This window comes from Colletotrichum higginsianum, assembly GCF_001672515.1.
Source record: "Colletotrichum higginsianum IMI 349063 chromosome 7 map unlocalized unitig_7, whole genome shotgun sequence".
In the NCBI taxonomy this organism is placed as follows: Eukaryota; Fungi; Ascomycota; class Sordariomycetes; order Glomerellales; family Glomerellaceae; genus Colletotrichum; species Colletotrichum higginsianum.
This window is the reverse complement of record NW_017263917.1, coordinates 447,282-474,831: the sequence shown is the minus strand read 5'-3', so window position 1 is coordinate 474,831 and position 27,550 is coordinate 447,282. Positions and strand designations below refer to the sequence as shown.

Genomic DNA, 27,550 nt, shown 5'->3' with positions numbered 1-27,550 from the left:
CCGGCTCCCGGTACAGCAGCAAAAACACAAGAGCGGATCATTCCCTCCGGGGGTGGAAACAGTGAACAGTGCAGTGTGTGTGTGTGTCGTCATGGCGAGGCTTCACTGACCTCATCCGGGTGCATATGCGTTATCGCCATGCACGACTCACCTCATGGATACGTAACCGCGCTCGTCTCCCGATGCGAGGGTCTAGACCGAGCCAGCGGCGGTCTTTTTCTTTTTAAAATAGAATAAAATTCATTAATCATCATCTATCGTTTCCTGTACGATTTGACGCACGAAATCCCGATGACTTGCCAGAAAGATTCCCACCATTGAATTTAGACGGGAAATTAAACAGCTTGCGCGTATGCGTCCGTGACATGAGACTACACCGTCACCGATACTGACGTTGAAACGGCACAAACTCGGACACCCTTTTTTGCCTCTCACCCCGGGTTCCATTGGACCCCCCAAGCCACGCACTCGGCGTCATCGGACGGCTATGAGATCATCGGCCCCTAACGCCATGCGCCTCGCCGCGCGATGCGGGTATAACTTGCGCTCTCCGCACACATCACGGCGGCTTTGGACGTTCAACACACTCAGCACTAACAACTTCCACGCTTTCGACAACACGCACGCAACCAGACGAACGTTCTTGTCCACTTCCACTTCCACACCCACCAACTACAGATACGCACAATGTCGACAGACCAGAAGACAGCCGGCCCCGAGGGCAATGCCCTCTTCACGCGCAGCCACCTGTTCGACCTGACCGGCAAGGTCGCCCTCGTCACGGGCGGCGGCACGGGCATCGGCCTGATGGCCACACAGGCGCTCGCCGCCAACGGCGCTCGCGTCTACATCACCTCGCGCAACAAGGAGAAGATCGAGAACGCAGCGTCGACGTACGGCGGCGATGCCGTCGCGGGGGAGATCATCCCGCTCGTCGCCGACGTCACGAGCAAGGCCGACATCGACCGGCTGACGAAGGAGATCGAGTCGCGCGAGGAGTGCCTCGACGTGCTCGTCAATAACGCGGGCGTGTCGAGCTCCTCCATCGAGGTCGAGAGCGAGGGCGCCGCGGACATGAAGGCCAGCCTCTTCGACGGCGGGGCGGCGGACTTTGACGACTGGACCGACACGTACCGGACCAACGTCGCGGCCGTGTTCTACGTGGCAGCGAGCTTCCTGCCGCTGCTGCAGGCGTCGACGGAGAAGCGGCGCGGGTGGAGCGGCACGGTGATCAACATCAGCAGCATCAGCGGCATGATCAAGAAGTCGCAGCACCACTTCTCGTACAACGCGTCCAAGGCGGCGACGATCCACGTGAACCGGATGCTGGCGGAGGAGGTGGCGTCCAACGGGATCAAAGTGCGGATCAACAGCATCGCGCCGGGCGTGTTTCCCAGCGAGATGACGACGAAAGAGTCCGCCGACGAGCAGCAGAAGAGCGCGATCCCCAAGGAGAAGTACGCCGACAAGGTCCCCGCGGGCCGGCCGGGCAAGGACGAGGACATGGCGGCGACGGTGCTGTACTTTGCGTGCAACCAGTACCTGAACGGGCAGACCCTGGCGGTCGACGGGGGGTACACGCTCGCTGCTGGGTTGTAGGGGGGGCTGAGGAGTAAATTTAATGGAAGATGAGTTATGTTAGTGGTATATTGTACGAATGAGAAACAAGAGTTGAAACGTATCAGGGCAATGTCCGGGTGTCGACAATGTGATAAGTATACATCGGAACAAACCGAAACGTGTTGTCTGTGAATTTTCTTCTAACCGTGAAATGCGTTCCTTTGTTTTCTTCTTCTCTTTTCTCACATATTTTCTTCTTGCTTTTTTATGCCAGTAACATATCAGAGATGCCTTTCTTTGTCAACATCCGTCCTCCCGTTTCGGGGTTGTACACCTCATCAAACCGGAGCACATTTGTAGGCACGACACCCGGATACCCTGACTCCAAAAGACAGCATGGCTCTCAGACACAGTCACATACTGGAGGAACCGTGGCCATCTATCAATACCTGCTCACGCAGTTTTACTTTTGTGGATGGGTGCATTAAGATACCCGGCCAGGCGTGGTAAGAAACTCCCTTAGTAGACTATGGCCGAGCCAGCACGCTCCAGACTACTTACAGAGTAACCCTCCGGCTCCCCGCTGGATCCTGCTCATCCCATAGTCTGGAGTCTATGCAGACTTGGATTAAATACAGATTTGGCTGGTATGGTGTGGGATGTCTTTGTCACAATAGGGTTAGTTGATAGGGTGGTTATGGTCCTGGAAGCCTTCATGATTCTGCGTGTCTTAATACCACAGAAATCATATACTGTTTTCAGTGCTGGGTATAGCACTTATGCTGTGTTTCCTACTGATTTTCTTTAATGCATATAATTGTGTACCTGTGCGACCTCAAAAGGGACCGCCTTGTCCACGTTCTTTAATGTGGGATATCTTGCTTGAGGTAAGTCTCCCCATGACGCTAAGCCTCAAATCGTTCATACTCTACTCTTGAGCACATCCCTTGAGGTGCCAATAGTCCTGGGTTTTGCTAAGAGTAGAGGTCGCCTATCAGGAACATTGCCAAGATAGTTTACCCCAAATATAAAATCAAGAAACATTGGTTTTGGGGTAAAACTGCAATGATTCCCGGGCTCAAGAGAGGTGAGATCCATCAGCACCAACGGGATTACCCCGTACGTCCAACGGTTGATGGTCGAGAAGCACCATCGCTACGTCTTCTGTTGTGAGTGGGGGGTCGAGAGTGTCTCGAGTCATGTTATGGACCTTCCAAACAAGGCCATAGGCACCAACCATCACGTTTACCGGCATCATTCACTTCATCGTGTACCTGCGCCTAGAGCCGGGCAGCTTCTTCTTCTGGTTCTCGCCAGTTCTATCCTTACGTTGACAATTACTTCCGCGTACCGCTGCTTCAAACAACACGACTGACATGTTTTCAGTGTGGGTGTACAGAGTACCTAGGGACAGACTGTGGTATCCCTTCATGGGCATGCCCCGGTCAGGAACCTGCGGCGCAGCAAGACGCGTTGTCTCGCGTCACATCACCTATCATGGACCAATGATGGACAATGTAGGTTGGGCGGGGATCTGGATTCTGGCCAGTTTGGAGGGCGCGGTTTTGAAACGCCTTATCTACAAATACACATCGCTCACCATTCCCATCTGATCGCATCACAGACGAAGCTCCCCTCTCCTCTGACTCCAGCAGCTTGTGTCTTAACCATAGCCATGACTGTCATCACCCTCGACTCTTCGGCTCTCAATGAGCTGCATAGCGCCGAGACCAAGAACATCTTCGACACTGTCGATAAGTTGTCTGCCTTGGGCGTCGGCAAGATCGTCGATCCGCCCCAGATCATCGTCGTCGGAGACCAATCGTCCGGCAAGTCGTCCGTGCTCGAAGCCATCTCCCATGTCTACTTTCCAGCCCGCGCGGAAGGCTGCACGCGGTTCGCCACGGAGCTGGTTCTCCGCCCGGGCAGCCGTCGACGCGTGACCGCAAGCATCCATGTTGCAGGCAGCACCAGGCCCGACCATTTCCAGGTCGCGGACTTCACCCAAGATGAGATCGACCGGATCATCACCGAGGCCAGGGTGGAGATGGAACTCCCCGACACCGGCCGCAGCTTCTCCAAGCACGTCCTCCGTCTCGAGATCGAGGGCGACGACATGTACCCGCTGACCTTGGTCGACCTCCCGGGATGTTCTGACGGGGCAACGGCAGCGCAACGGACCGAAGACGAAGCGATCATCAAGGAGCTGGTGGAAAGATACATGGAGAATCCGAACAGCGTCGTGCTTGTAGTCATCCCCGCCAACGAGGGCGTCGTTAGCAAAGCCGTCATCGAAGAGGTCCTGAAACACGATCCTGCCAAGACGCGCACTCTTCGGGTCCTCACGAAGCCGGATCTTCTTGAGCCCGCTTCTTCGGTTGAGACGGGGTGGCTGCAGGTTCTTCGGGGCCGCAACACCCTCCACAGCCCGGGGGTCGGTTGGCACGTCGTGCGTAACCGGGCCGACCACGAAAAGGGTCTCGGTCCCCGCGACGCGGTCGAGGAGCAGTTTCTCAAGCTGGATGCTTGGGCCTCGGTCCCAAAGACAAACCGAGGCATCGTTGCCCTTCGGGCGAGGCTCAGTCAAATGCTTCACTACCAGATCAAGCAGAGCCTGCCGTCAGTCCTCGACGACATTCATACCATGTTGTCGGTGCGGAAACTGGAGCTGAACCGGTTGGGGCAGCCCAGAACCACACCCGAAGACATGAAAGGCTACCTCATTGACATCGCCGGAGACTACCAGAAACTGGTCAGCCAAGGCATCCGAGGCCACTACAACGACCCGTTCTTCGGCGGCTTCAACGGGACAGATCGGAAGCTCCGGTCCCAGCTCTGGAACTTCCACCGGGCCATCCGTCACACCTTGGTTGTTCTCGGACCCGCCCAGGAGGTCATCGATCGCCCTCACGGCAGCACATGCCCGCCTCCGGTACCCGCGTCTCTCGAACAGTTTCTCGAGACTTACACTCGCGGTATCCGTCGCCCCGAGCCCGTCTTTTGGGCAAAACTATGTGAGCAGATCGAGCATCAAGCGACTGCAAGCCAGGGCACAGAGCTCCCGGGGTACGGCAACATAGACACGGCGATGCATTTGTTCCGCAAGCAGGTAGAGCCGTGGCAGAATCTCGCCGAGCTACACCTCAAAAAGGTCACCGAGGAAGTCAAGGTCTTCGTGGACGAAGCCTTTGGGCACATCGTCGGACCGTTCGACTCGAACAGCACGACGAAAGCCATCCTGTCCACTTTTGTGGACAGTTTCTTCGACGAGAGGGAGCAGGTACTTTCGCATAAGCTGGAGGAGCTGCTACGGCCGTACAAGGAGGGATACGCCATGCAGCACGATGGAGACTTCCGATTCGCGATGGAAAGGAGAGCAGGGCAGCGCGCCACAACCCGCGGAGAAGGCCAGAGTCGGGATATGCAGGTTTCGATTCCGGTCCCTGCAAGCAACAATGACGCCGGGCCCGAGTACATTGTCGATACAACTCAGGCACTCTACGATGTAAGCCATTTGACCCCCCTGTCTCCAGACACAGGTAACGCGAGCAGATGAAGTTGACTCGGCGGATGTTTTTAGATGGCGTTGCAAACATTTACGGACAACCTGACCAACCTCGCCATCGAGACCTGTCTGATCCAGGAGCTCCCCGGAATCTTCACCGCGAGACTGGTGAACGATATGGACAACGACAAGCTGGCGGAGCTCGCTGCCGAGACCGAAGAGGCCCGCGAGCATCGGGCCTTGCTCCGGAAGGAAATCGAGCAGCTCACGCAAGGGATCGAGCAATGCCGGCGATACAAGCCGAGAGCGGTAGCGAAATGTCAGTCCGATGCCCATTGCCTGTCCTCGTGGAATATGGCAAACTGATACTGATGCCGTCCGCAGTTCCTCCTTCAGCTCGGCCAGGATCCAAAAGGCAACAGAAACAAACCTCGGAACACGTGGGGTCGGAGACCACCAGTAAGTCGCCGAGTTGTTTCGTTGTACCAGCGCGAGTGGAACACTAAAACAAGCGAGTAGGCCCATCTCTCACTTCAAAGGCGACTCCCAGTGACGATGGCGAAGGGTTCGAGAAAGGTATTGCGTTGAGGCCTTCCAACCAGCAGGGCAGTGGCAAGGCTACCAACGGATTGAAGGCGATCGAGCAGGTCTCCGTGTTCTCCGATCCGACTGGAGAGCAACCTGTCAAGGCCAGCCCCTCGAGAAAACCAGTAGTTAGATTGCCGCAGGTCGGTGGATCCTGCGGTCCCTCTGCAGCTACCGTCGGATCGAAGACAAGTGAGCAGGTCTCCGTGCCTCGCGATCCGGCTGGAGAGCAACCAGTCGATTTCACCGTCTCAAAACCGGCAGTTGGGTCGACGCAGGCGGGCGGGCTCTTCAGTGCCACTACGGCTACATCACCGGCCCCCGGCGGTCAGACGGCGCAGCCGCGGAGACTCTTTGGCCCGGTGGCTCCGTCATCGACTCTAGCAGATAACGCGACCAAGCCAGGCAAGACCTTTAGCAAAGGGTTTGCCGGGTTTGGAGGAGGATCGTTTCCGTCAGGCGGCCTATTCGGTGCGAACCCGCCAACCTCACCGAGCCCTCCCGGCCAGCCTCCCGCAGGCGGATTGTTCAACTTCGCAAACAAGCCGCCGCCGCCGAACCTTTTCGGTGGTCCATTGAATACGGCGCAGAACAAGGATGCCTTCGGACAGTGAACAAACCCTTTCCGGATGGCAAGGTGCCTGCCAGCTGATGTGGGCCAACGCCGAGTCGAAGACGGAGATTCCGCCCCGGGACTGTCGGAGCAGCTTTCCGACGTGACATTGACGTCGGTCAATACGGACTGGAAGGCCTACAGGGAACACTGCAGTGATTTCTTCTTCGTAGTGAATCATAGCTGCATAGTCTTCCACATCTGTGCTTCGTCCTGCTTGCCGAGGTGAGGGGCTTTACTAAACCGAAGTTCTTGCAACGGCAGGTAAGCGATTAGTAGGAGATTAGCATAGACACTGGGAAAAGTGCAATAACCGCATAGCCTTTTATTCACAATATGAAAGAGGTAAATCACATCTCCAATCCCTAAAGGCCAAGGTTATAGCGTAAACGACCAAATATCGAAGATATATCTACTCCTGGCCATTGTCATGAAGCTACATATGTCATCGTGGAATCAGGTTGAGTAGAGAAGCACTATTTGAGCCGAATCCAAGCCAAGCCTGGAGTCAAACAGGCCAGGGTGAGGAAGCTGTGTTTGAAACCTCTTTCACCCAAGTTCGAGACACCAAATCCTATACTGTAAGTAGGGACCTGTCTTATCTACCTCAAATAAGCACCTCTAGCAGCAGTCATAGTCTCTATACTTCATCGAGGCTGGAAAGGATCGGTCAGCATACACTTTAAACAATAAAAAAGGTTCTCGAGTGGTCGAGCATCACTTACATATCCCTCGCTTTGATCCCCAGCGCGGCGCCCTGCTCGCTGGGCGGATCGATCATGATGTAGTCCTTGATAACCGCAGTGCCCGCGCGGAGGGCCGCAACCTGCTCCCGACTGCAGGTGCTCGGGTCGAGGACGTAGCAAAAGTCCTCGTACTGCGGCGGGACCTCGCTCTTGATGCCGAACGTGTCGGCGGGCCCCCGCGTGCCGTATGTCGGGTCCGCCGCCGTGTCGACGCGTCCCGTCGCGATGTCCCTGTTGAACAGGGCGCGGTTGAAGATGCGGTACGCCGACTCGGGCTGGTACGACGGCACGGCATGGCCGGCCTGGTAGACCCTGATGTACGACAGGTTCCCGTACTGCCGTACCTGGCCGCCCTCGTAGGTGCAGTTCGTCTGGAGCGGCTCGTAGCCCGCCGCGGCGAAGTTTTCCTGGTCCGCCCAGGGGATCGCCAGGGCCACCTCCTCGCCGCTGATCCAGTTGCATGCGAAGTCGCGGTCGCCGTACATGAGCGAGACCTTGACGCCGCTGTGCAGCAGGGAGGCGATGTCCTCGATCCAGCCGGGGCGCGGGTAGTCACCGATGCCGCGGAACGCCGAGGACGAGGCACTCGAGCTCCCCGTCCAGTTGAGCGGCACGCCGAGGGCGGACTGCACGTGCGGCTGATTGAGATAGCCCGCGGTGAAGGGGGCCGGGAAGAGGGTTGGGTCGACCTGGGTGACGTCGTAGTAGTCGCGGCCCGATATGTCGAGGTACGGGTCCCGGATGTAGCGGGTGCAGTACGACTCGGCCGCCTCGCAGATCCGGTTGACCGTCGCGTTGATGCCGACGTTCTCCGGGTCGTAGACGGCGGCGACCTCGCGGCAGGCGTCAATCTGGTCGCGGCACCCTCCCTCCCTGTTATATGCGTCGATCATCCCCCGGTAAACCGTCTCGTTGACCGTCTCGATCCCGTACGTGTTATTGAAGGCCATCTCGGGGTGCGATAGCCACTGGACCTGCCGATCGATGCAGCCGTTGACGATGAGAAGGGTGTCGAGGTTCAGGATGTACTTCTCGCCCTCGGTCCCGTCCCAGGTGCCGTTCCTGATCTTCTCGTTCTGCTCCTGGAAGTAGGCGACGAACGCGGGGCCGTAGCGACCGCCGTAGGACTGCGTCGCGATACTGATGCGGTCGTCGTTGGGGTGGTAGCCGGGGAACTCCTGGAACCAGACCTGGGAGAAGTGCCACAGGGCGATAGCGGCGTTGCGGCTGCCCCAGCTTGTCGCGTTCCTATTCCCGCTGGCTAGCGTGCCCGTCTGGAAGGTCACATTCTGCGACGGGACGGGGCTCGATGCGTTGAGGGTCTGAGTGCCGCCGAGGAGGTTCCTGGTGACGTTGCGGAGGGTGTCGTACGAGAAGCCCACCTGAACCGGTTGGTCGATGTACAGCATGTTGACTGGGGATGTGTGAGCATTGGAGGGCTGAGGATTCAAGGAGGATTCTCTCACCTTTGTTGTTCCAAGACCACTCGCTGGGCCGCGTCGACTTGGAGTCTGCGTTGATGTAGCACGGCCCGTTCTCGTTGAACAGCCCGGGCATCGACGAGCTGCCGGGGCCGCCGTTCATCCAGATAGACAGGGGCGCGTTCTCGGGATCATGCTTGGCCTCGAAGAACCAGAAGAAGGTATTGATCTCATAGTCTTGCTCCTGACCGACGCCCTCAAGGGTTCCAGGAGGGAGCTTGATGTACCCGGCGTAGGACTTGACACCTTCTGCTTCCTCGCAAAGACCGGGCTGATGGCGTCAGGCGTTGCCTTCTTGATGGATTTTGTGACAGGACAACATACCTCCTTGAAGCTGATCTCGATGCCTTTGTCGAACTTGGACTTCAAGACAGTGACCCCTTCAGGCGTTGGGGGAAACTGAGCTAGCGAAGGGCCGAGAAGGGCACCCGTGAGGGCGAGAAGAGACAGCCTGGGCAGCATCGTTCTCCTGGCTTCTCTGTAGGAAAGCTGGACTCGCATTGATAGCCACAGAGGAAGGCAAAAATTCCCCGACAATAATCGGTTCACAACAGCGAGCTACAGTATATCTACGCATCACCCCAACCCGCCGGCGTCGTGTCCGTCAGCACCTTCCTACTTGGGCACTTTTTATCGCTATCGATTTCATTATCTTTGCGCAGGCCGCACAGTCGCACTGCCAAGTCAGTCGTACCAAGTTTGCCCGGGAAGCCGACGCGGTTTGCAATGGTAACATGCAGATGCAAGGGGCTGGAGTGATGCGGGGTTGACGTTCGATAGGGAAGTCGAAGGAGGGCCAAGACTCGGCTAGAGATCGAAGCATTGCTTTCGCCGGGACGGCGTGATGCATTGACCAATCAGAACGGCATTGGGCGAAGTTGATTCCCGCTTCGAATGCACCATTGAGGACCAAAAGTTCCTCTCTGCATTTCCAGTCGAGCCGACGGCCAGGGGCTGCCTTCTCTTGCACGTCATGTAGAATGTTGTTGGGGATTGCACAGATTCGACGGTATGAGGTGTCGCAGGGTGACTGTGTTCTCTGGCTCTGACTCAAAGCTCGCTTTACCACGGGATTTGCTGTTTTTGTCGGCAGCGGATGACCGGCAAGTGATGTAGGTCTGTGAAACATTACCAAGTTTAAGCATCATATGAGACTCAGAAGACCTCAATGTCTGGGTTCCTTCCAGGCCTTTGCCACAAATTTCCCTTTCGGTAAAACCTCCGTGCTGAACCGGTCTCAGACGGCCGCTTTTATGGGGCCGTGCCGGAGGTGGTTGATTCGGACCGAGTGGGGTTCCGGTCATCATTGGTTTGGTTCGTGTCCGTTGACCGGGCGGAGCACCTTCGAAATCCGGTAGCTAGCCCAGCCACAGCCTCCGGATATGGTCCCGCTTCAAGCCACATTCTCCGATTGGAAATCGGCTGTGCGCCCGGGCGTCGCCCGCTGCATCCACGGACATTGGCTCTGGATTGCGACATTTGCGGGAGGATGACGCCGTCGAATTGCGTTTCAGGGTTCCCCGCAGGATCGCAACACACGCGGCATGACGCCTTCTCCAGCCGAGATGGCAAACATGGCGAAGCTCACAAGAGCCACTGAGAGTCCGAGAACAAGCCCTCCGTTCGCATTCCCAGCGCGACTCATGGAGCGTCTGACAAATGCGAATCTCCAATATGACCGCCATCATTGGCCTGTCTCACGGGTGCCACGACACTCGTGCGAAGCGTTCCACCTCGGGTAACGGTTCCGACTCCATTGCCATTTGATGCTCTCCACACGCGAACCTTCGAGTCAACTTTAGGGCGTCGTCTCATGTTTGACTCAAAGCTTGGACAAGAGATAAAAACGCACAGAGGCCCCGTGAAGATCTCTACCGACTTGACGAAGCAAAGGTGGAATTCTTTCTCAAAAGACAGACGACATTAAAAATGGCCGCCGCTGCAGTTCAAGCCCCGACACTTCCTGGTCCGCCGGGCCAACCAGACATCGCATACACCCCCAGCCATGACAACTACCTGGCTCGAATCAAGCGTCGCCAAGAGAAGGAAAAACTGGAAAAGACGTTGCCGGAGGGCTTCCCGCAGAGACTGGAGTCCAAACTAGTTTGGGATGGCAACACCCTGGCCCAGCACTACAACTGGAACTACGTCCTAACGGACGCCGACAAGAAGGAGATTGATGAGGCGCTCAACCACTTCAAGTGTAGGTGAACCTCCAAAGCGCTTGCTTGGATACAGCCGAGTACTCACTCATGACACAGCCCTGAAGAAGCCCCTGGGCGAAATCAGCCAAGAGACGTTCCCGCTGCCTAATCTCCACCAGACCCTCCGTGAGATCTCGGATGAGATCCACAACGGCCACGGCTTCAAGGTCGTCCGCGGGGTGCCCGTCGACAAGTACAGCCGTGAGGAGAACGTCATCATCTACGCCGGGGTCTCCTCTCACGTCGCGCCGGTTCGCGGGCGACAAGACAACCAGTTCCAAGGCGAGCCTGCGGATGTCGTGCTCGCCCACATCAAGGACCTCACAAAAGTCGTCGACGCCCACCGAATCGGCGCGCCGGCGTACACCACGGAGAAGCAGGTGTTCCACACCGATGTCGGCGATGTGATTGCCCTCTTCGCCCTCGGCGAGGCCGCCGAAGGTGGGCAGAGCTACTTGTCGAGCAGCTGGCACGTCTACAACGAGCTGGCCAGGACGAGACCCGATTTGATTCACACCCTGGCCCAGCCATGGGACGCCGATGAGTGAGTCCCCTCTTCCTGTTCACCGAACCAATATGCAAGGACTCACAACTGAACCCCGGAACAGATTCGGAAAGGATGGCAGATCCTACAGCAGCAGACCCCTCCTGCACCACCAGCCCGCAGCAGACGGCGTGCCCGAGCGCCTGATCATCCAATACGCCCGACGCAGTTTCACTGGGTACTGGGGCCTGCCGCGGTCGTCCGACATCCCCCCCATCACGGAGGCGCAGGCCGAGGCCCTCGACGCCCTGCACTTCCTCGCCGAGAAGTACGCCGCCTCCCTGGACTTCCATGTTGGCGATATACAGTACGCCAACAACCTGAGCATCTTCCACGCCCGTGGGGGGTTCGTCGACTCGGAGGAGAAGCAGTAAGTGGCGCATTACAAATCAAGACCCCGACAAGCAACACCCCCCCCTTGCCCTCTTCCCATGCATTTACTGACTCGTTCTGCAAAGTCGTCACTTGATCCGGCTCTGGCTTAGGGACCCCGAAAATGCTTGGAAGACGCCCGAAGCGCTGAAGGAGCGATGGGACCGGGTATACTCTGGCGTGACTCCCGAGAAGTCTGTGTTTCCCCTCGAGCCACAGATCCGAAGCGCAAGCAGAGGGGAGTTTAAGCCCGAGGAGAATGCCAGCTCGAATTCTTGAGGGGACTGAATGGGGGGAACGTCGGCCGTGGCTATTAAAATGAACCCTTTATTGTTGTCGTCGCAGCCGGATCCAACTAGATCAATCAAATACAGAGACACCATCTCTAGTGAGCAGCTCTAATACAATACTTTGATGTCATAAGAAAGAATGGATTCACAGACTCGGCAATGAGAGCCCGGCGTTACTGAAAGCTTCGCCAACCCGGTCCGGTTCAGGACGCCAGGTCCAGCGCGTGTGCAAGAGAGATGAACAATCACACGACTCATGACTCGCTTCCTTCATAGAAGATGTACGGGCTTAATATCTAACGGGTCGAGCTCCCAGTCAAAAATAAAGCACATGTTCTAGCCTCAGCTTTCCTGTTGTTGGTTGCAGTGCGTAACCCGGTCGCGTTAATCGCATCTTGCAAGGCCCAGATGACGTTCGCCGCGGCATACGACGGATTGGGGTATCGAACCCCTGACAAACAAGGTCTTGATATCAGCAACCAACAGCATCAACACTCTGGACTTCATCGATGTCCATGGTCTTTAGGCACATCCTCGGCACGAGAAAGACGGGGGTATGGCGCTTGCATCGACATTTCCCAAACCTTATCATCCCACGCCGGCGCATAGCTGCACCTCAACTGCTGCTTCTCTCGAATTGCGTTATCGGGACCCCGAATTGCAACGTCGCAACCCCCACCACCCAACGACTGGATAGGGGTCTGCCACCGGCTTGTGCCATCGGGAAATCTCAGCTGCCATCGCAAGATTGAGAGCTGTCCCGAGGAAGGTAAGTTCTGACACTTACCATTAGCTGAAAGTCGACCCCGGGCTGACAACGCATGTGGTGATGGGGGTCCGTGAGGCGGGCTCGAGTACGGAATGGGGACCCCACAGGATGTCATGAGCTTGTTTATAGGTTCCGGTCGTCCCATCTTATCTTCACCGATCTCTCTAGAGAGTCCAAGCAGGTTTCAGAATATCTCCTCTCTTGATAGCATCATCCAGGTTCTGCCTATCGGTTTTATTCAGTCTTTCAGTCCAAGCTGGTTCCGAACCGAGGTCCCACGATGTCGTTCCTGAGGCGGCCCTTCAGCCGTCGAACTCCGGAGGCTAACCATGAAGACAACTCGGGCCACGAGTCCGACGTGACGGACGGAAGCCTCCATTATGTCGTCGAAAAAGCCGGCAATGACTCTGGTCTATCCTACCAGGAAGCTACGGGGGCACCGGTCGAGACAAGTTCTCCCCTGGGATACAGCGTCGGTCCGATCACAATCATCTTTCTCAACATCAGCAAGATGATCGGCACCGGAGTGTACTCCACTCGTAAGCTGCCTCCGAAACCTGCCTATTCCGTAACTGACTGGGCTCTGTCAAGCTTCCTCGATCCTCAAGGGCACCGGTTCCGTAGGCCTCAGCATGATATACTGGGCTCTAGGCTTCCTGACCTCCATCGCCTCTTTTTCCGTATACCTCGAGTTCGCATCATACTTCCCCAACAGATCCGGGTCCGAGGTCGTCTATCTCGAGCAAGCCTGGCCTCGACCCAAGTGGCTGTTCCCAACTGCCTTTGCATTCCAGTCCGTTGCTCTATCGTTTAGTAGCGGCAACGCCATCGGTGAGACGCTCGGTCTAGCGACGGTCCAGATCAACGCTTGCCGATACTCGAAAGTCTTGTCACAATATCTGTTTAGAGCTGCCGGAACAACCCCCAGCCCCTGGCAGTTGAAAGGCGTCGCGGTAGCCGGCTTCACAGTCGCCACACTGGGTGAGTCTTTTGTTCCCAACGCAATTACAGCCTTGTTGTGGCTGACACTGCAACTCTAGTCGTTGCACTCAACAACCGGTTCGCGTACCGCTTTTCAAACGGAGTCGGGGTGGTCAAGCTCATCACTCTGGTCTTCATCGCAATCACAGGTCTTGTCGTTCTCGGGGGGCACACCAAAGTGCCCGAGCCGCGCGCCAACTTCCAAAACCCATTCGAAGGCACTGCCACGGCCTATGGCCTGACGAACGCCCTGTACAGAATCATCTTCTCGTACGCGGGATACGAGAACACTTTCAACGTGGTCAATGAAGTGAAGGTAGGTCGGGACACAAGCCCTGTCTCATACCTCGGCTGTGCTCACAAGTCCTTTTAGGATCCGGTTCGGCAGATCAGGAAGAACGGTTGGATCGCACTGGCGATTGTCACTGTGCTTTACATTTTGGCCAACATTGCCTACTTCGCTGCCGGTAAGATGATGCCCAATGACGTTCCATCAGCCATGCGGCCCATGTCTCAGATATTAACCGCTACATACTAGTCCCGAAAGCCGATCTCGCCGCGGCCAAGGAGATTGCCGCGAGTCTTTTCTTCGAGAACGTCTTTGGTTCCAGCCGGGCCGTCAGAGGTCTCAACTTCTTGATTGCACTGAGCTCCTTCGGCAACCTCCTGACTGTGCTGATTGGATCGTCTCGTATGCTCCGCGAGTGTGGAAGGTGAGAGCTCTCTGAACATCGGAATTTGGCACTCGTAACGATTACTGATTGAAACCCTACAGACAAGGAGTTCTGCCGTACCCCAGATTCTGGGCCTCCACTAGGCCATTCGGCACAACCTTGGGTCCATATCTCGTAAAATGGATATTGACCGTCGTTATGGTGGTTGCGCCGCCCGCCGGTGACGCTTTCAACTTTAGTGAGTCTTCATGCCGCTGTTCCCTTCGTAGCTTGGGCTAACCGTGACCCAGTTGCCGATTTGCAGGTTTACCCATCTGCATTTTTTGGCTTCGTCATGACTGTCGGCCTATACGTCGTCCGATGGCGTCGCAAGCGCCTGAATCTGCCACGACCTATCTTCAAGGCCTGGGATGTAATTATTGTCTTCAACATCGTTAAAGACGTCTACCTCCTCGTCATGCCGTGGTACCCTCCCGCCGGCGGCGTGTTTGCCGGCGATGTCAGCTTCTGGTACGCGACATATGTTGTCGCTGGCATCGGAATGTGAGTAATTCTCTCGTTTAGGATTCTACATATCAACAGTGGAAGAAAGAAGGCTAACGTGAGACCTTGAAGTCTGCTTGGATGTGGAGTCTACTACTGGCTCTGGATCTATGCGGTTCCTAAGCTGAAGGGGTACGAGATCCGTCAGCAAGTACTAGAGCTTGCAGACGGCGCGCAGAGTCACAAGCTTATCAAGGTGCCTATCGCGGAGCTGGCTGAGTGGGACGCGACCCATGACCATGTTGGACGGCCTTTGCAACAGACTCCAAGCGAACAGGCTACAGAAGAGGAGAAGAAGGGCCTTGATGCTTAGGCTCAACCAGAAAGGTCTCAAGAGGCTGCATCTAGTAAATTGAAACTGATTTGGTTGGGAACAAGAGAGGCGAACAGCAACTACGATTGCGGTTTGTTGAAGTCCTGGCTCGTCTGGCGTAACGCCTGGCGGTGAGGTTTGCTGCTTAAAGGGACACATCCGCTTCATTACCTGTCTACAAACACAAAATAGAGAGAAAAATAAAGTGTTTGTTTAAGGCCTTGGAAATGCTGTAATTGAAGTACATTCTCATCTTCCGTTGTTCCTCTGGCACTCGCTTAATCAACACAAATAGCCTACCGACTGATTTTTGGCTCTAAGCTTGTTCTGATCTACAAGGCAGGCCGGAATATGACCGTGATCAAGTCAAGCCTTCAACAAGTACCGCTTTACAGGCCTATTGTCGGGGAGGCTGACTAGGGCCACCGAAGGAGTACTCATGTTCATTGTTCGGGGCAGAGCAAAACCACGGATCGTAACCAGTTGGCTGGCCCATCCAGGACACAGACATGAAAGATAAATCCTCGTCGTCCGCAGGTGTACTTGTAAATGTGCCCGGAAATTGAGATGGCCAATCGCCCAGGACTTCAGGATGGCCGGCAAAGTTGGGGAACTGTGACTGCTGAGGAAGCCTCGCGAGACTGGGGAAGTTGTCATTGCCAAATAAAACAGTTGGCAATCCGCTAAAAGCAGAGTTGGGTCGTGGAAGATGCTGGAAACGTTAGGGATTCTCAGTATGATTTTCAGGGTTGATATTCTTACTTCCACCTGAAACTGTGAAGAGCCAGGTTGCCAACCCGTGTGCTCTGTTACATGAGTCACTGGAGCCGAATTTGCAGCCTAAATGAACGGTTAGAAGGGTCTGATCCAAGAATTACAAGGGAGGGACTCGTGCCACAGAGGGCCTTTGATCGCAGACCAGAGTATCTCCTGATCCCGAGGGCTGGTCTGGAGATGTGGATTCAGGCGGAGTGATTTTATCTGGCGACATATCGCTATCTCCCGGCGTATCGCTGTCATCAAGAGCTGTTGAAGCATTTAGAATATTGTGAATCGTTTGATTTAGGTCTGTGAGCGTCGAGGGTTCTTCAGAAACTTCCACTTGCTTCAAGACAGCGTACGGTGAACCTTTGAAGAGGGGTTGCAACTTGGTATGGATAGCGGTTTTTATTGTCTGGCGAGCAGACAAGCTGAAGTGTCGTTGGTGGACAAGCCCAAATTGATCACTGATAGTGCTGATGACCGCATCTGTGACATCGTGAACACAGAAGTTATACCCATCATCAGCGATATCGTGGTGCTCAATCACTGGCTCGAATTCTGACGAAGAACAGTTTGGCCGCGTCTCAGACCTGTGGTCACATGGTGGAAAGTCTACTCACCTGGAGATGGCACGTTCTCATCTCCTGGAAACAGTAATCGCCACATGGAAGCCCAGTCTTCGATCCTTGATCCGCGTGCCCTGCTCATGAGGATGATTCCTGTTTGTGTATCGAGGCCATCTTCGGGGTCTCGTGGTCGAGATTGGAGAGCGGCGCCCGTCTGGCTATAGCGGATACACTCTTGGGGGGAATGAGAGGGGCCATCGCCAGTTGGTTGCATACACCAACGGCAGAAAGGTCTGATATGATGTGTGCATAAATGAATCCTTGAGATAGGCCCTGAAGTTAGTTCTGAGTTACAGCATCCAAAGGACTTATGAGAGCCCGAACAGTACAAGTCCAGGCCTGCAAGACGTACCGTCATCAACATAATGAGGGATTTGTTACTCACTTCAACTTTGACATGTCCTTGAAGGATACATTTGCACATGCCAAATGATCTCGCACGTTGAATCTCCTCGGGTTGCGTTTTCTGAAAGGGCAACTCAGATCACTGGCATCGCGTCTCTTCCTGTAAGGTCCTCGCTTGTAGGAAACTTGGCATTGATTCGGATCCAGATTCGAACTGTCAAACTCATCACCTTCGTCCTCTGGTCCTCGTGAGCGTTTCTTTGTCGGCGGAGTTGATCGTTGAGCCCCGTTCGAGGTCTTGTCGGGAGGGTGAGCATCGTGTGCAGGTGGGGTTTCCTCCACATCGAAGCACGAAAAACCGTCGTCATCCCAATCTATTAATCTGAAATTCTCATCCTCCTGAAGAATCTCAGCACACCGATCTTTAAACCCAGAGAAAGCATCGAGGACGCGGATCGGCCGGAGAAGGCGGTCAAGAGTAACCCCAAAGCATAGAGACAATGCAATGCTTGCAGTGTTCTCGAGATCGATGTCGACATCTTCTTCTTCTGGGTCCGAGTCTGAAAGATCGTTGGCGACCGCTGGGTCACGAGATGGGCATTTGCACTCGCCTAGGCTGGTATCTTGTTGGGGGGTTTTGCTTCGGTCTTCAGATTGATGAAAATCAAGACTTTGTTGTCTTTTGAATCGAACCGGCAACGGTCCCCCAATGCCAGCAAGATCCAATTCCACTGCATGTGAGGCTCGGGCCGCTAGTACAGGGCTCGGAGGTCGGGACGGTGAGGGTGTTGTTGGTGACAGGGAACCCATTATGGAGCCCAAAGGAGGAGGGTTCGAAAAGATTGTGAGATGGGATTTGGAGTCAGAGTTTGACATAGTTCCCACGGAACAGCTGTCGTCTGTTTGGGTGAAGTGCCGTTTCTGGGTGCTGGAAATCGATGATCTGTATGTTTTGGCTTCAGGATATATAGGCTCGGATGGCATATGTGATGCCTCAAGCCTGTCGTGTTTGCGTGAGACCATGGTCGCCTTACTATTGTCCGCCATGATGTGTGGACTATGATGGACGAGGCTGCTTGGATCGGGAATGGCTGGTTCCAATTTAGTGTGCTTATGTTCCACTTAATGAACACGAAAAGAGAGAAGGGCGTGCAAGAGTGCAAATAGCAGAGCCGCATCCTCCCGGCTCAAAGTTGATGTCATAATCGTTGTCGCTGTGATTGGTTTGTTTCATTTTGGATGAGTTCAACTTCGCCCGATAGAGGAATGCGGCGCTTGGTTATCAAGAGGCATCTCACATCATAGGCTATCACCTGCAGTCGTGGCTGAAGCCATGGATGGGGTGTCCAGAAAGAGACCTATTAGAGACCACAGAGCTTTCTTGACAGAACGCCACGATCCTGGGCAAGGCGGTAGGCCGCAAGTGCTGAGGCTTTGATTGGTCTGCTCAAGTTCGACTCGAATGAATTTGAATGAATCGTCGTGATTGGATATCATTGGAGACTAGGAGTCAACAGATAGATCTAGGTCGCCAAAAGTGGGACAATCTCCATCTAGCTACTAACTAAGAATGAACATCGCTGGTTTTGGGGGCCAATTGAGGTACACCTAACGAAAGGGACTGGTAATGGTCATTTGAGAATGAGCTAGAAACTTGTAAAAGATGCACTGCGGAAGACCTACGTGTTATTGTCTACCTCCTGAAAAAAGAAAAAGATTTTTATTTTTTTTGAAAGCTCCTGCATCACTCCTCGGGAATACTTGGGCGCGGATAGAAATACTTTCCGCTGAATCCATTTGAGCCTCAGTCAAATTTGAGTTGGGTTTGTGTTCTTACAGCAGCTCAAGTGAGCGCATCGTAAAGATGGCTGATAAGCCAGAAGCGATCCACACAACAATCCAATGTCAGATTGAAAGCTCTCAATTTTTCAAACTTGAACTACCATTCAAATATTTGGGTTGTGAACCATTCGGTTCGCTTCTATGGCGATGGGGAGCGGTCATTTCTCTACTCATAAATGCTCTGTTTGGTCACTAAGGGCTACTGCAATGGAGGCCGGCTTTTCTACTGGCATGTACTGTGAACGAAGAATCGGCGAATCAAATCAAAACCACTTTCACTCCATCAGACACTACTCTAGCAGCACAATCATGGATTCCTCGAAGCCTCAGGGTAGTCTCCAAGCAGGGTATTGAACCTCGTTGTTTTCCTGTTCTTTTCCCGTAAGAATCACCCAGCTAACAAAATGCAACCCACAGGACCTCAAAGCCTGCACAAAATCCCCAACTCTCCAAGTTGTTGAACGACAGAAACACAGTACCAGACCGCCTCATTCTCAGAGCACTCGGATACCTGGAACCAAGGGGCGTTATCTCTTCTGGTGTGCTCCAGCAGATTGACACCTACGACAAGACGAGGGAGAAGTAAACAATACAGACAAAGTTGTCTCAAATTAACTTGTCTCGTCGCTGGAGAGCTGTGTAAAGTACAATGTGACCGCATCGGCGGGTGCGCAAGAATATGTCAGCATCTGATTCCGTTTCTCGGGATTCCAGTTCTCCTGTACAACGGGTTGAGTTGATATCTAAGAAGCGCAGAAAAGCTCTTAGGGCTAGATTCACATGGTGAATGAAGTGGAAGCAGGCAGAGTGCTTTGATTTGTAGAGCTAGAGTTGGTCCGTCAGATATGGTTCCGGCCCTTTGGAGAACACTCAATAGTTCATGTACTTCATTTACAGCCTGCTCCAATATCAACTCAATCGACTTACTTAGTAGTGCCACGGATTTTCCCTGAGAAGGGGCGGAACAGAGAGTATTTGCCACCAATTGGCATTCCCGACGCGTGTTACCCGATGACTGTTGAAATATTCCGTGGATGAAACTAGGAGAGGGCGTCCGAGGGCGTTACATAATAGAAGTAGACGCTTTATTCTAGGAACTTCGAAGCCAAAATTTCCCTCCAAGGCTTGTTTACATCAACTCAGGATGTTTAGTGACGCGTTTTGTTTCGAACTTTTCTCAAGCAAAGAGAAAGTCGTTTATTGGCCGACAACATCTTGATGAGGAGAAAGGTGTGATAGAGAGTGCCCCAAGCTTTTCAACTTAAAAATGTCCTAGGCGTTGGGAGTCAGACTCGCGCTGGTCTTGTCGAAAGTTGGGAAGGTTTTTCTCTTATTGGATACGCATCTAAAACCAAATGAAGAGGAGGTGTCGCAGTTGTAAAACGGTCAATTGCGTAAAGAACAAGACTAAAGTAACCTGTATTCATTGCAGCATTTTAGGCTTGAGACAGCGAAGGTGGGCTGGTGGGTTCTGAGGGGGTTTCGTGCAGCTGAACTCGGCTTGGCCTGCTTCTCTAAATTGCCCCGGCGGGAGACATTTGTCTGCTGCTGTATCCAGAGTCCGCCGGGGGAATCCTAGCCAATTTGTCTGAGGTCGTTGTCGTTTCGTATCTTTGTTGAGCTTCACCACGTATAACCGAAGCGCCTCGACAGCGAACGAATAAGATGTCAACGCGGGATGGCATCTTAACCGATCTATCCCTCAGACAGCGACCAATATCTTTGAAGATATCCGTCATAGATATGACATAGATGTCGCCAAACACGTCGTCTCCAATAGCGTGGCCGTAAACCTCGCGCCGGCGATTAAACACTCGACTCGAACTTCGGTTGCCATTTTCAGGCACGGTGCAGGTGACTTGGACGACTCATCAGATTGTGGTCCGTTGCTTTCGTCGCCAAGGCCGCGATCAGAAGAGTTGCCGCGGGCTCCTGACATGACGTGCAATAGTGGCTTCGGAAGTCACGCAAGAATCTGGGAAGAAGGCAATTGTATCAAAATCGGTGGGCGAAACCTCTCTCCAGGTTCACTGCTTTGACTTCATGCGGGGTATTGAGGACGAGGACGGCACAGCACAACAACGCAGCGAAGCAAGTCTTGCTGAGGCAAACCGCAAGGCTTTCTAGCGCTTCCTGCAAACCAGCTCACCTCACAGCCAACCGTAGCCAATCAGGCTACGAAAGAATCGCCTAAAGGTAGTACGGCATAACCTGCAGCTTCAAGCGGCCGCATGTTGAACTGACGTGGCTCGCGGCGGGCACTGCTGGCCCGAGAGGGCGTATATGTTATCTTCCAACATTCACCCTGCTTGATGCTCGTACACATCCATATTACCCCACTTGGAATATTCAAGATGACCCCTGAAATTGTTACTTTTCTGCTTGCTGTTTCGATATTAGATGCTGAGAAGCAAGAACTGGCCCAATTATTATGGCAATGGCAAGCGTGTTATGTCTGTAGTTATAGCTAGCGTTGTGTTTCTACGGCATGCCTATAGAAGCGATTAGATAGACTGGAGTCATTCTTCCACTTCTACAGCCTTTGTACTCCATCATTTGCCCCTGATTTTATGGGAGAGAATTGTTCAGCGCTCAACACTCATCGAGATCTTTTGAAAATTCTTCATTGCTTGAAGAGAATTCAACCTTAGATCGACGCAGCCTTGCAGCCAGGCACTTCTCTAACGTGTCCTATCTCCGATGCCCTCCGTGGCGCCCTTCATGTGCGTTATACCCTCCAAATCAACACAAATCATTCTAGGTGACACGACACCGTTGCCCCATGGAACCGCCCCCGAAACGGGTTCTTGGACCCTTTCCTTGGACTAACGTGTATAGATCCTATAGTCCTCCCGGTTCCAGCGAAAGTCCACTTAACGGCTTTAAAGAATGACGTGCTTTCCAAGGATGGCCAAAGCGAACTAGACGGGGTAAAAGTGAATTTGTCTGGAATCTTGGCATTTCGGTTAAGTTTTCGCCACTCGTCGAAGTACCTATCAAGAATCGCAATCGTCTCTTCGTTTATAACCTGTGTACCACTCATCCAGTTGATTGATGTAAGCGGCCTATTTGCATGCCTGCTGCTTGCCACAGCTTGAACTACATCAGATAGATGTAGCCTTGGACTACCATCGGCGTGTGGGGTTTCTCTGCCGTTAAAAGCCGCAACAACAGTTATCAGGTCGTGATCGTTTTCTGGGAATCTTAACTTTGTAACTGGTGCGCGCTGAAGGGGTGGCGTGTAATAAGGTGTGTACACGGAGTAAACGTCTCCATCCTTTTCAACAGTATAAATATCTTTGTCATAACGAAGACCCTTTTCAGAAGCGGCAAATGTGCAGCATAATAGCGACCAAAAGAGAAAGAGTAGATTTGTAGAATGCATGTTGGAGATAACACTAAGAATAAAGGTTCTAAAGTTGTAGAATAGAACACAACTTGCAACAAGTTTTAACGTCAGTCAAGCCTGGAGAGATTTTTAGAAGAATATATACTTTTGCGTCAAGCTCAGCTCTACCGACTTACCTACTGTACTTGCTGAAAAAGCTCAGCATAAGAGAATCCAATTGAAATCTTATATGCAAGGGAGCTATTAGCCCTCTTATTCTTAATAGATTAACATTCTATCTAGTGTAACTTAAAAATACCCTGCTTAAGCAACTTGATATAGGGGGTGGATGCTCTTTATGATGAGCTTTTACGGTGGTGCTAGGTGTAGAACCGGGGTCCCCCATTGGGGTTTTCGAACTCGTGATCAGGAACCCTAGTAAGGTTTTTATCATGTCCTTAAGTCAATCTTCGCAGAACCCTAAACACCAATCTTTGACCCTACACCTACGCCCGAGCTTAGCTTAGCCTAGCCGGACTGGCCGAAATTGAAAGACCTATTGGAACTGTCAGATTGGCAAGTGTAACCGTGATGGGTCAATTGTGCGTATATTGAGTGTATTGTGTGTGTAACTATTCTCGCAGGCTGCAGCAGCACTTATGTGTAAAGTATGACGAGTCAATTATGCGTGTATTAGGGTGTGTGTGTTTAACTGGGAAAATCCTTCCTTGTCCCCTTTGGCCATGTTCCCCAACATGGAAAAACCCACTTTTGGGTGGCGGCTAGATCCATCCCATCAATGTTTCCAACATTGCCCGAGCGAGGCCCTTAGCAACCATCTTTCAAGGTGCCTAAGGCCACCACGAAGCCCACTCGCAGCAGTCCCTTCATTGCCGCCAAGCGGCCGAACGGGCCCGCCGAACGGGCTGGCCGATGACTCCTATCTCCGACGCCCTTCGTGGCGCCCTTTGTGTGCGTTATGCCCTCTAATTCAAGAGGAACAGGTGGCACAGCCCTCCTGGCAGCTGTTCCGGATCTGATAGGGGCGATAGGCTGTAGCAGCTCTTATAACACGAGAGCAACGTAAAGAGACAAAGTAGTAGATAGAGTAGGAACAAGTTAGTAAATGCGCGCATAATAATAATAGAAGAGTAAAGTAATGAATGAATAGTAAAAGTAAGGTAACGCAAAAGATGAGTAAAAGTAGGCATATTTTCTAGTGCCAATTCACATTTTTCACATAAACGCTGAGCGCTACGCAAACGTTGATATACTCTTCCATTCTAATCAGCGGCATCTGAACAAGGTCTCTGCAGGGATATTCGCTCTGCATTCGCTTGAAAGACATATTTAACCTAGAAGCTGTGTACGTGCTGTTGTGTGGCGCAAGGTGCGGATAGCTGAGCCTTGTTTGACCAGGGACCAATGACCCCTGAGTAGGTAGGGGTGTCAAGGTTAATGCCGATGTACATGTTGACGCTGGAGTAGAGAGAATGGACACGAAGACGAAAAGATGATGTCAGTCTTTTTATTGGTGAGAATGAGCTTTTCAGGACGCAGTTATCTATTGTGGATTGATTACGCCGTGTAAGTCTGCTTCAATGGTGGGAAAACTTCCGCAGGAACACCAGCAATCCTCAATACGTTTTGGGCGATGGCTAGGACATGAGATGGCACCCAAGTCAGACGAGGCCCATTTATTTGGGTGGTGCGAAAAGAATAGTGAGTGATAAAACCAAATCCTAGTTTCTTTCTCGAGATCTATCTTTGGCTCATCGGTTGAATGATGACTATTCTTCCAGGGGATGTTCTTTGTTGTCAAGCAGGCAGAGGCCGGCATTATGGCAAACCGCGAAAGTTCGTGTAAAGCACCCCCCAATGTTTCAATTCTTGAGGCTTGTCTCCTTGCAGGTATTATGGAATGGGAAACTGCTTTATAATCGTTCTCCAGTATTGCGGTTGATTGAAACCAAGACGTTCACGCCTTGATAGGGCTTCAACACGTGTCATACCTTGCCTGAAGTTCCGCCACGCTCTGAATGCCTCATAAGCATAGGGATGATGGAATACAACACTTTGTTGGCTTGACAAAGAATCCTGCGCAAGGTAACACAGTGTTGAATCTGTCCTCATTGGCAGGTGACAGCGGACCCTCGGCCAGCGTTAAGATGGCTTGTCTACCCGCGATGAACGAGCCCAACCGCTGTCCAGAGTTATCTCGAGTCTCGAACAACCTCGTCCAGCGTTACAGCGCATTCACACACCTCTCCTAGTCTACGTCCAACAGAATGCGCTCCATTCTTCTCTTCCTCGTCGCCCTCTTCCATGCCTCCTTTGCGGCGGGGTTTTGCTTCTCGGAAGGACGGAGAGGATCCTTCCACAAGAACCAGGACGTCCTGGATATCGTGGATGTCTGCAACCAGTTGAACGGGACCTATGACAGGTTGCAAGTCAAGCGATTTTGCGCAACGGACAAATACCAAGTATCCTGGGGACTCGAACTCAAGGTACTGTATCGTCTCTGTCTGACAGTTACTTTGCCTTCCCTAAGCATTTTTTCCATGTCTGCCTTCAACGTTCAGAGTGAAGCCAGACGGTCATTCCTACAATATCTGATCGCTAACCAAAGCTCCAGATGATTGGCGCTGACATAAAACGCGACATCTCAACCAGGGAGTGCATGAGCGGGATGGCAAAGCAGCTGATGTGCAAAGAGGGCCGAGGCGGCGTGACCACCTACTGGAACTGGAGATACAAGTGAGTGGATGGATGCCCTCTTCTTATGGCGCCGCGGGATGAACCTCTTGAAGACGAATCTGACTTTTCTCTGGAAGAGCCAAACCCAACTATGTCGGCAGCGAGTGCTTCCCCCGTCCGTACTGGAAGCCCATCGATGCATACGACCCGCAGGACGAGCCGGAGAGATATTTTTGCCGCGTGATGCAGCGCAACTTCCTGAGCTGTTGGGACGATTCGAAGTCTGTTCCGGTGCCAGACTACTAGGGGAGGCCTTTGAGTTTCAACAACAGCTGTCTAGTGTGTGTTATCTGTCGATACATCTACTACATAGGGTCGATGGGTGGCCGCGCCATCGGCTCTTTTGCCCGCAGGTTCATGCAAAATCTTGTTTGATCGCATATCCGCTGTCGTCAACAAAAGTTATGGTGAGCCACGGCCGTGGTTGTTCAGTGGCTAAAAGCAGCCTTCAGATCCATGTGCTTGAAAATGAACCTCCAAGCTTGCCATGTGTCAAGTGTCTGTCACAGAAATGTCCAATTCTACTTAGCATTAAGCCGCTCTGGTCCACTAGTTTCTAACAGTATGAACGCACTTCAATGGTCAAGAAGTTGCCGCCTGCATAGTCCACCACCGACATCAGCATATTTACCGCTCTAACATGCTGAGGAATGTTGCCCAGTCTCGAACTCCCCCCCAGACACATGATGAAGCTGCCTCATCTCTAGTATTGGAACCTCCACCTGGGATCCTTGTCTCCGGGCCAGTCCTCCAAGTCGCCGATGGCCTGAACCTCCGGAGCGATGGCCTCCCTTCTCGTGTTCTCCCGCTTGAGTACGATGTACAAGATGCCGCAGACCACAATGTTGGCAATGAGGTATCCCAACGCAAACGAATGGCCCACGAAGTATCTCGGCCCGTCGTTGGCACGGTACAGCTGCGTGCCGAGGACAGCGCCCAAGTTGCCAATGGTGATCTGCATGGCGTTTCCGACGGCACGTTTCGTCTGGCCAGAGACGTTAATGGCGGGCCACGAGAGGACGAGGGCGGTGGACGGGTAGATGCCGGCGGCGGCGAAGAAAGTCCCAAGGTAGGAGACGCCGGGCTTCCCGGTCGGGTCGCCGTTGGCGAGGAGGATAATATAGCCGATGGCGGCAAAGGCGGACGATCCCATGATGAAGAAGGCGCGGCGGCCGGTCCGCTCGGAGTAGATGGCGACTGTCAGGGTCGTGACGAAGGCGACGGCATAGGGCGGGATGGTCAGGAGCTGGGCCACGGCGGCGGTGTAGCCGAGATTTCTAATGATCGTCGGCTGTGGGCGGTCAGGGTTCCCGTTCACGCGTCAAAAAAAGGGGCGACGCCCCTTCGTCTCGGCTGGTCACTTACAATGAAGAGTGAGAAGGTGTACAGCGGCAGGCTCATGGTGTGGAAGCCGAGGCCGTACAGCCAGCACTTCGGGTCCTTGATGGCGTCCATCACGTTGCCCCACGTGAACTTTTCGTTGTGCGTCGCATCGCTGTCGGCGGCGAGCCTGGCGCGGATGAAGCGGCGCTCCTTGTCGGACACGAACTTTGCGGTGTCGGGGTAGTTCTGGATGAACCAATACGCGCCGATGGCGATGACGACCGTCGCAATGCCTTCCTGCTAGCTGTCAGCAACTATTACCTTGGGTACGGATCGACAGAAAGGGGTTAATTACCAGTATAAAGATCCAACGCCAACCATTGTCCCAAACGACTCGCATGTGACCGATACCCTGGCTGAGTTAGCAAAGGTGTTCCGCTCCACGAAGGAGGGGGAGGGGGGTGCTTCTTGAGGGGTGGCGTACCCATGCCAAGATACCTCCGAAAGCTCCGGCGAGAGAGGCGGCGCTGAAGAAGAGGGAGATGCGGTACTGCCTCTCGCGGCGCTTGTACCACATGGAGAAGTAGTACACGACGCCGGGGAAGAGGCCGCTCTCGGTGACGCCGAGGAAGAAGCGCGCGACGAAGAAGCCGGCCATGTTCGTGACGATGCCCATGAGCGTGGCGACGATGCCCCAGGCGACCGTCAGGGTCGGCAGCCAGAACCGCGGCGTGGTCCTCTTGAGGATGATGTTGCAAGGGATCTGTGACGGCGGGTGAGCATTGCATTCCCGTGGTGGGGGGGGGGGGGGGGGGGGGGGAGATGCTGTTTGATCTTACTTCAAAGAGCACATAACCGATGAAGTACAGCGTCAGACCAGTGAGGTACTGGTTACCGGCTATTCTTTTTCGTCAGTAAGCACGGACACCAGATATCGCACTCGTCCCCAACTAACACATGTGCAGGTCTTCGGTGAGGCCTTCGATTCGCGCATTGCCGACTGTGACCACGTTAGAATCGTCTCCGTCGGGCCACCTGGGATCCGCTCGACTATTCACCGTTCGATCTGTCTAGGAAAGATAGCAAATACTTGTTTGGTTCATCGTTAGTTGGGTCTTTAGAAGGCGTTTGGACGTCTCGCAGTCTCACCAGAATGCCGACGGCCGGGAGTAGCTTGGCATCGAGCTTCCGCAGCAGCGCCTTCGTGTTGACGCCTTCGTCCCCGTTCTCGACCTCGGAAGGACTGTCCGCGCCGCTCGCATCGTTCACGGGGGTCTCCAGCGCCTTCTCGGGAGGGAGGTCGGTCGTCGCGCTCATCGTGAGCCGCGGTTCGTTCGTGTCTTGGTTTTTTATTTTATTTTTTATGAGAGTTTAGTTCCGATTGTTG

The 27,550-nt window shown here is 53.6% G+C and overlaps 8 protein-coding genes across 8 annotated transcripts; 5 read left to right on the top strand and 3 right to left on the bottom strand.

Moving 5' to 3' along the window:
* Nucleotides 1-687: 687 nt before the first annotated feature.
* Nucleotides 688-1,599, top strand: CH63R_09847 (Short-chain dehydrogenase; the record flags this gene model as incomplete). The annotated part of the gene is made up of 1 exon (XM_018304821.1): nt 688-1,599. The coding sequence occupies one exon, from the start codon at nt 688-690 to the stop codon at nt 1,597-1,599; it is 912 nt and encodes a 303-aa protein (XP_018154245.1).
* A 1,636-nt stretch (nt 1,600-3,235) lies between these two features.
* CH63R_09846 (Interferon-induced GTP-binding protein Mx) lies at nt 3,236-6,264 on the top strand (the record flags this gene model as incomplete). The annotated part of the gene is made up of 4 exons (XM_018304820.1): nt 3,236-5,065; nt 5,141-5,384; nt 5,450-5,524; nt 5,585-6,264. The coding sequence occupies 4 exons, from the start codon at nt 3,236-3,238 to the stop codon at nt 6,262-6,264; spliced, it is 2,829 nt and encodes a 942-aa protein (XP_018154244.1).
* Nucleotides 6,265-6,984: 720 nt separating this feature from the next.
* CH63R_09845 (Serine carboxypeptidase) lies at nt 6,985-8,952 on the bottom strand (the record flags this gene model as incomplete). The annotated part of the gene is made up of 3 exons (XM_018304819.1): nt 6,985-8,423; nt 8,476-8,761; nt 8,815-8,952. The coding sequence occupies 3 exons, from the start codon at nt 8,950-8,952 to the stop codon at nt 6,985-6,987; spliced, it is 1,863 nt and encodes a 620-aa protein (XP_018154243.1).
* Nucleotides 8,953-10,419: 1,467 nt separating this feature from the next.
* On the top strand, nt 10,420-11,889 carry CH63R_09844 (TfdA family Taurine catabolism dioxygenase TauD; the record flags this gene model as incomplete). The annotated part of the gene is made up of 4 exons (XM_018304818.1): nt 10,420-10,693; nt 10,752-11,238; nt 11,303-11,608; nt 11,697-11,889. The coding sequence occupies 4 exons, from the start codon at nt 10,420-10,422 to the stop codon at nt 11,887-11,889; spliced, it is 1,260 nt and encodes a 419-aa protein (XP_018154242.1).
* A 1,060-nt stretch (nt 11,890-12,949) lies between these two features.
* On the top strand, nt 12,950-15,180 carry CH63R_09843 (High-affinity methionine permease; the record flags this gene model as incomplete). Its single annotated transcript, XM_018304817.1, has 8 exons — nt 12,950-13,208; nt 13,261-13,650; nt 13,710-13,966; nt 14,024-14,117; nt 14,189-14,363; nt 14,426-14,562; nt 14,615-14,867; nt 14,940-15,180. 8 exons carry the CDS (start codon nt 12,950-12,952, stop codon nt 15,178-15,180), a joined length of 1,806 nt encoding a protein of 601 aa, XP_018154241.1.
* Nucleotides 15,181-16,554: 1,374 nt separating this feature from the next.
* On the bottom strand, nt 16,555-16,967 carry CH63R_09842 (uncharacterized protein; the record flags this gene model as incomplete). The annotated part of the gene is made up of 2 exons (XM_018304816.1): nt 16,555-16,801; nt 16,954-16,967. 2 exons carry the CDS (start codon nt 16,965-16,967, stop codon nt 16,555-16,557), a joined length of 261 nt encoding a protein of 86 aa, XP_018154240.1.
* Nucleotides 16,968-24,371: 7,404 nt separating this feature from the next.
* On the top strand, nt 24,372-25,086 carry CH63R_09841 (uncharacterized protein; the record flags this gene model as incomplete). The annotated part of the gene is made up of 3 exons (XM_018304815.1): nt 24,372-24,590; nt 24,713-24,840; nt 24,918-25,086. The coding sequence occupies 3 exons, from the start codon at nt 24,372-24,374 to the stop codon at nt 25,084-25,086; spliced, it is 516 nt and encodes a 171-aa protein (XP_018154239.1).
* Nucleotides 25,087-25,543: 457 nt separating this feature from the next.
* CH63R_09840 (major facilitator superfamily transporter) lies at nt 25,544-27,480 on the bottom strand (the record flags this gene model as incomplete). Its single annotated transcript, XM_018304814.1, has 7 exons — nt 25,544-26,131; nt 26,206-26,460; nt 26,519-26,575; nt 26,648-26,926; nt 27,003-27,061; nt 27,119-27,233; nt 27,313-27,480. 7 exons carry the CDS (start codon nt 27,478-27,480, stop codon nt 25,544-25,546), a joined length of 1,521 nt encoding a protein of 506 aa, XP_018154238.1.
* Between the last annotated feature and the right edge of the window lie 70 nt (nt 27,481-27,550).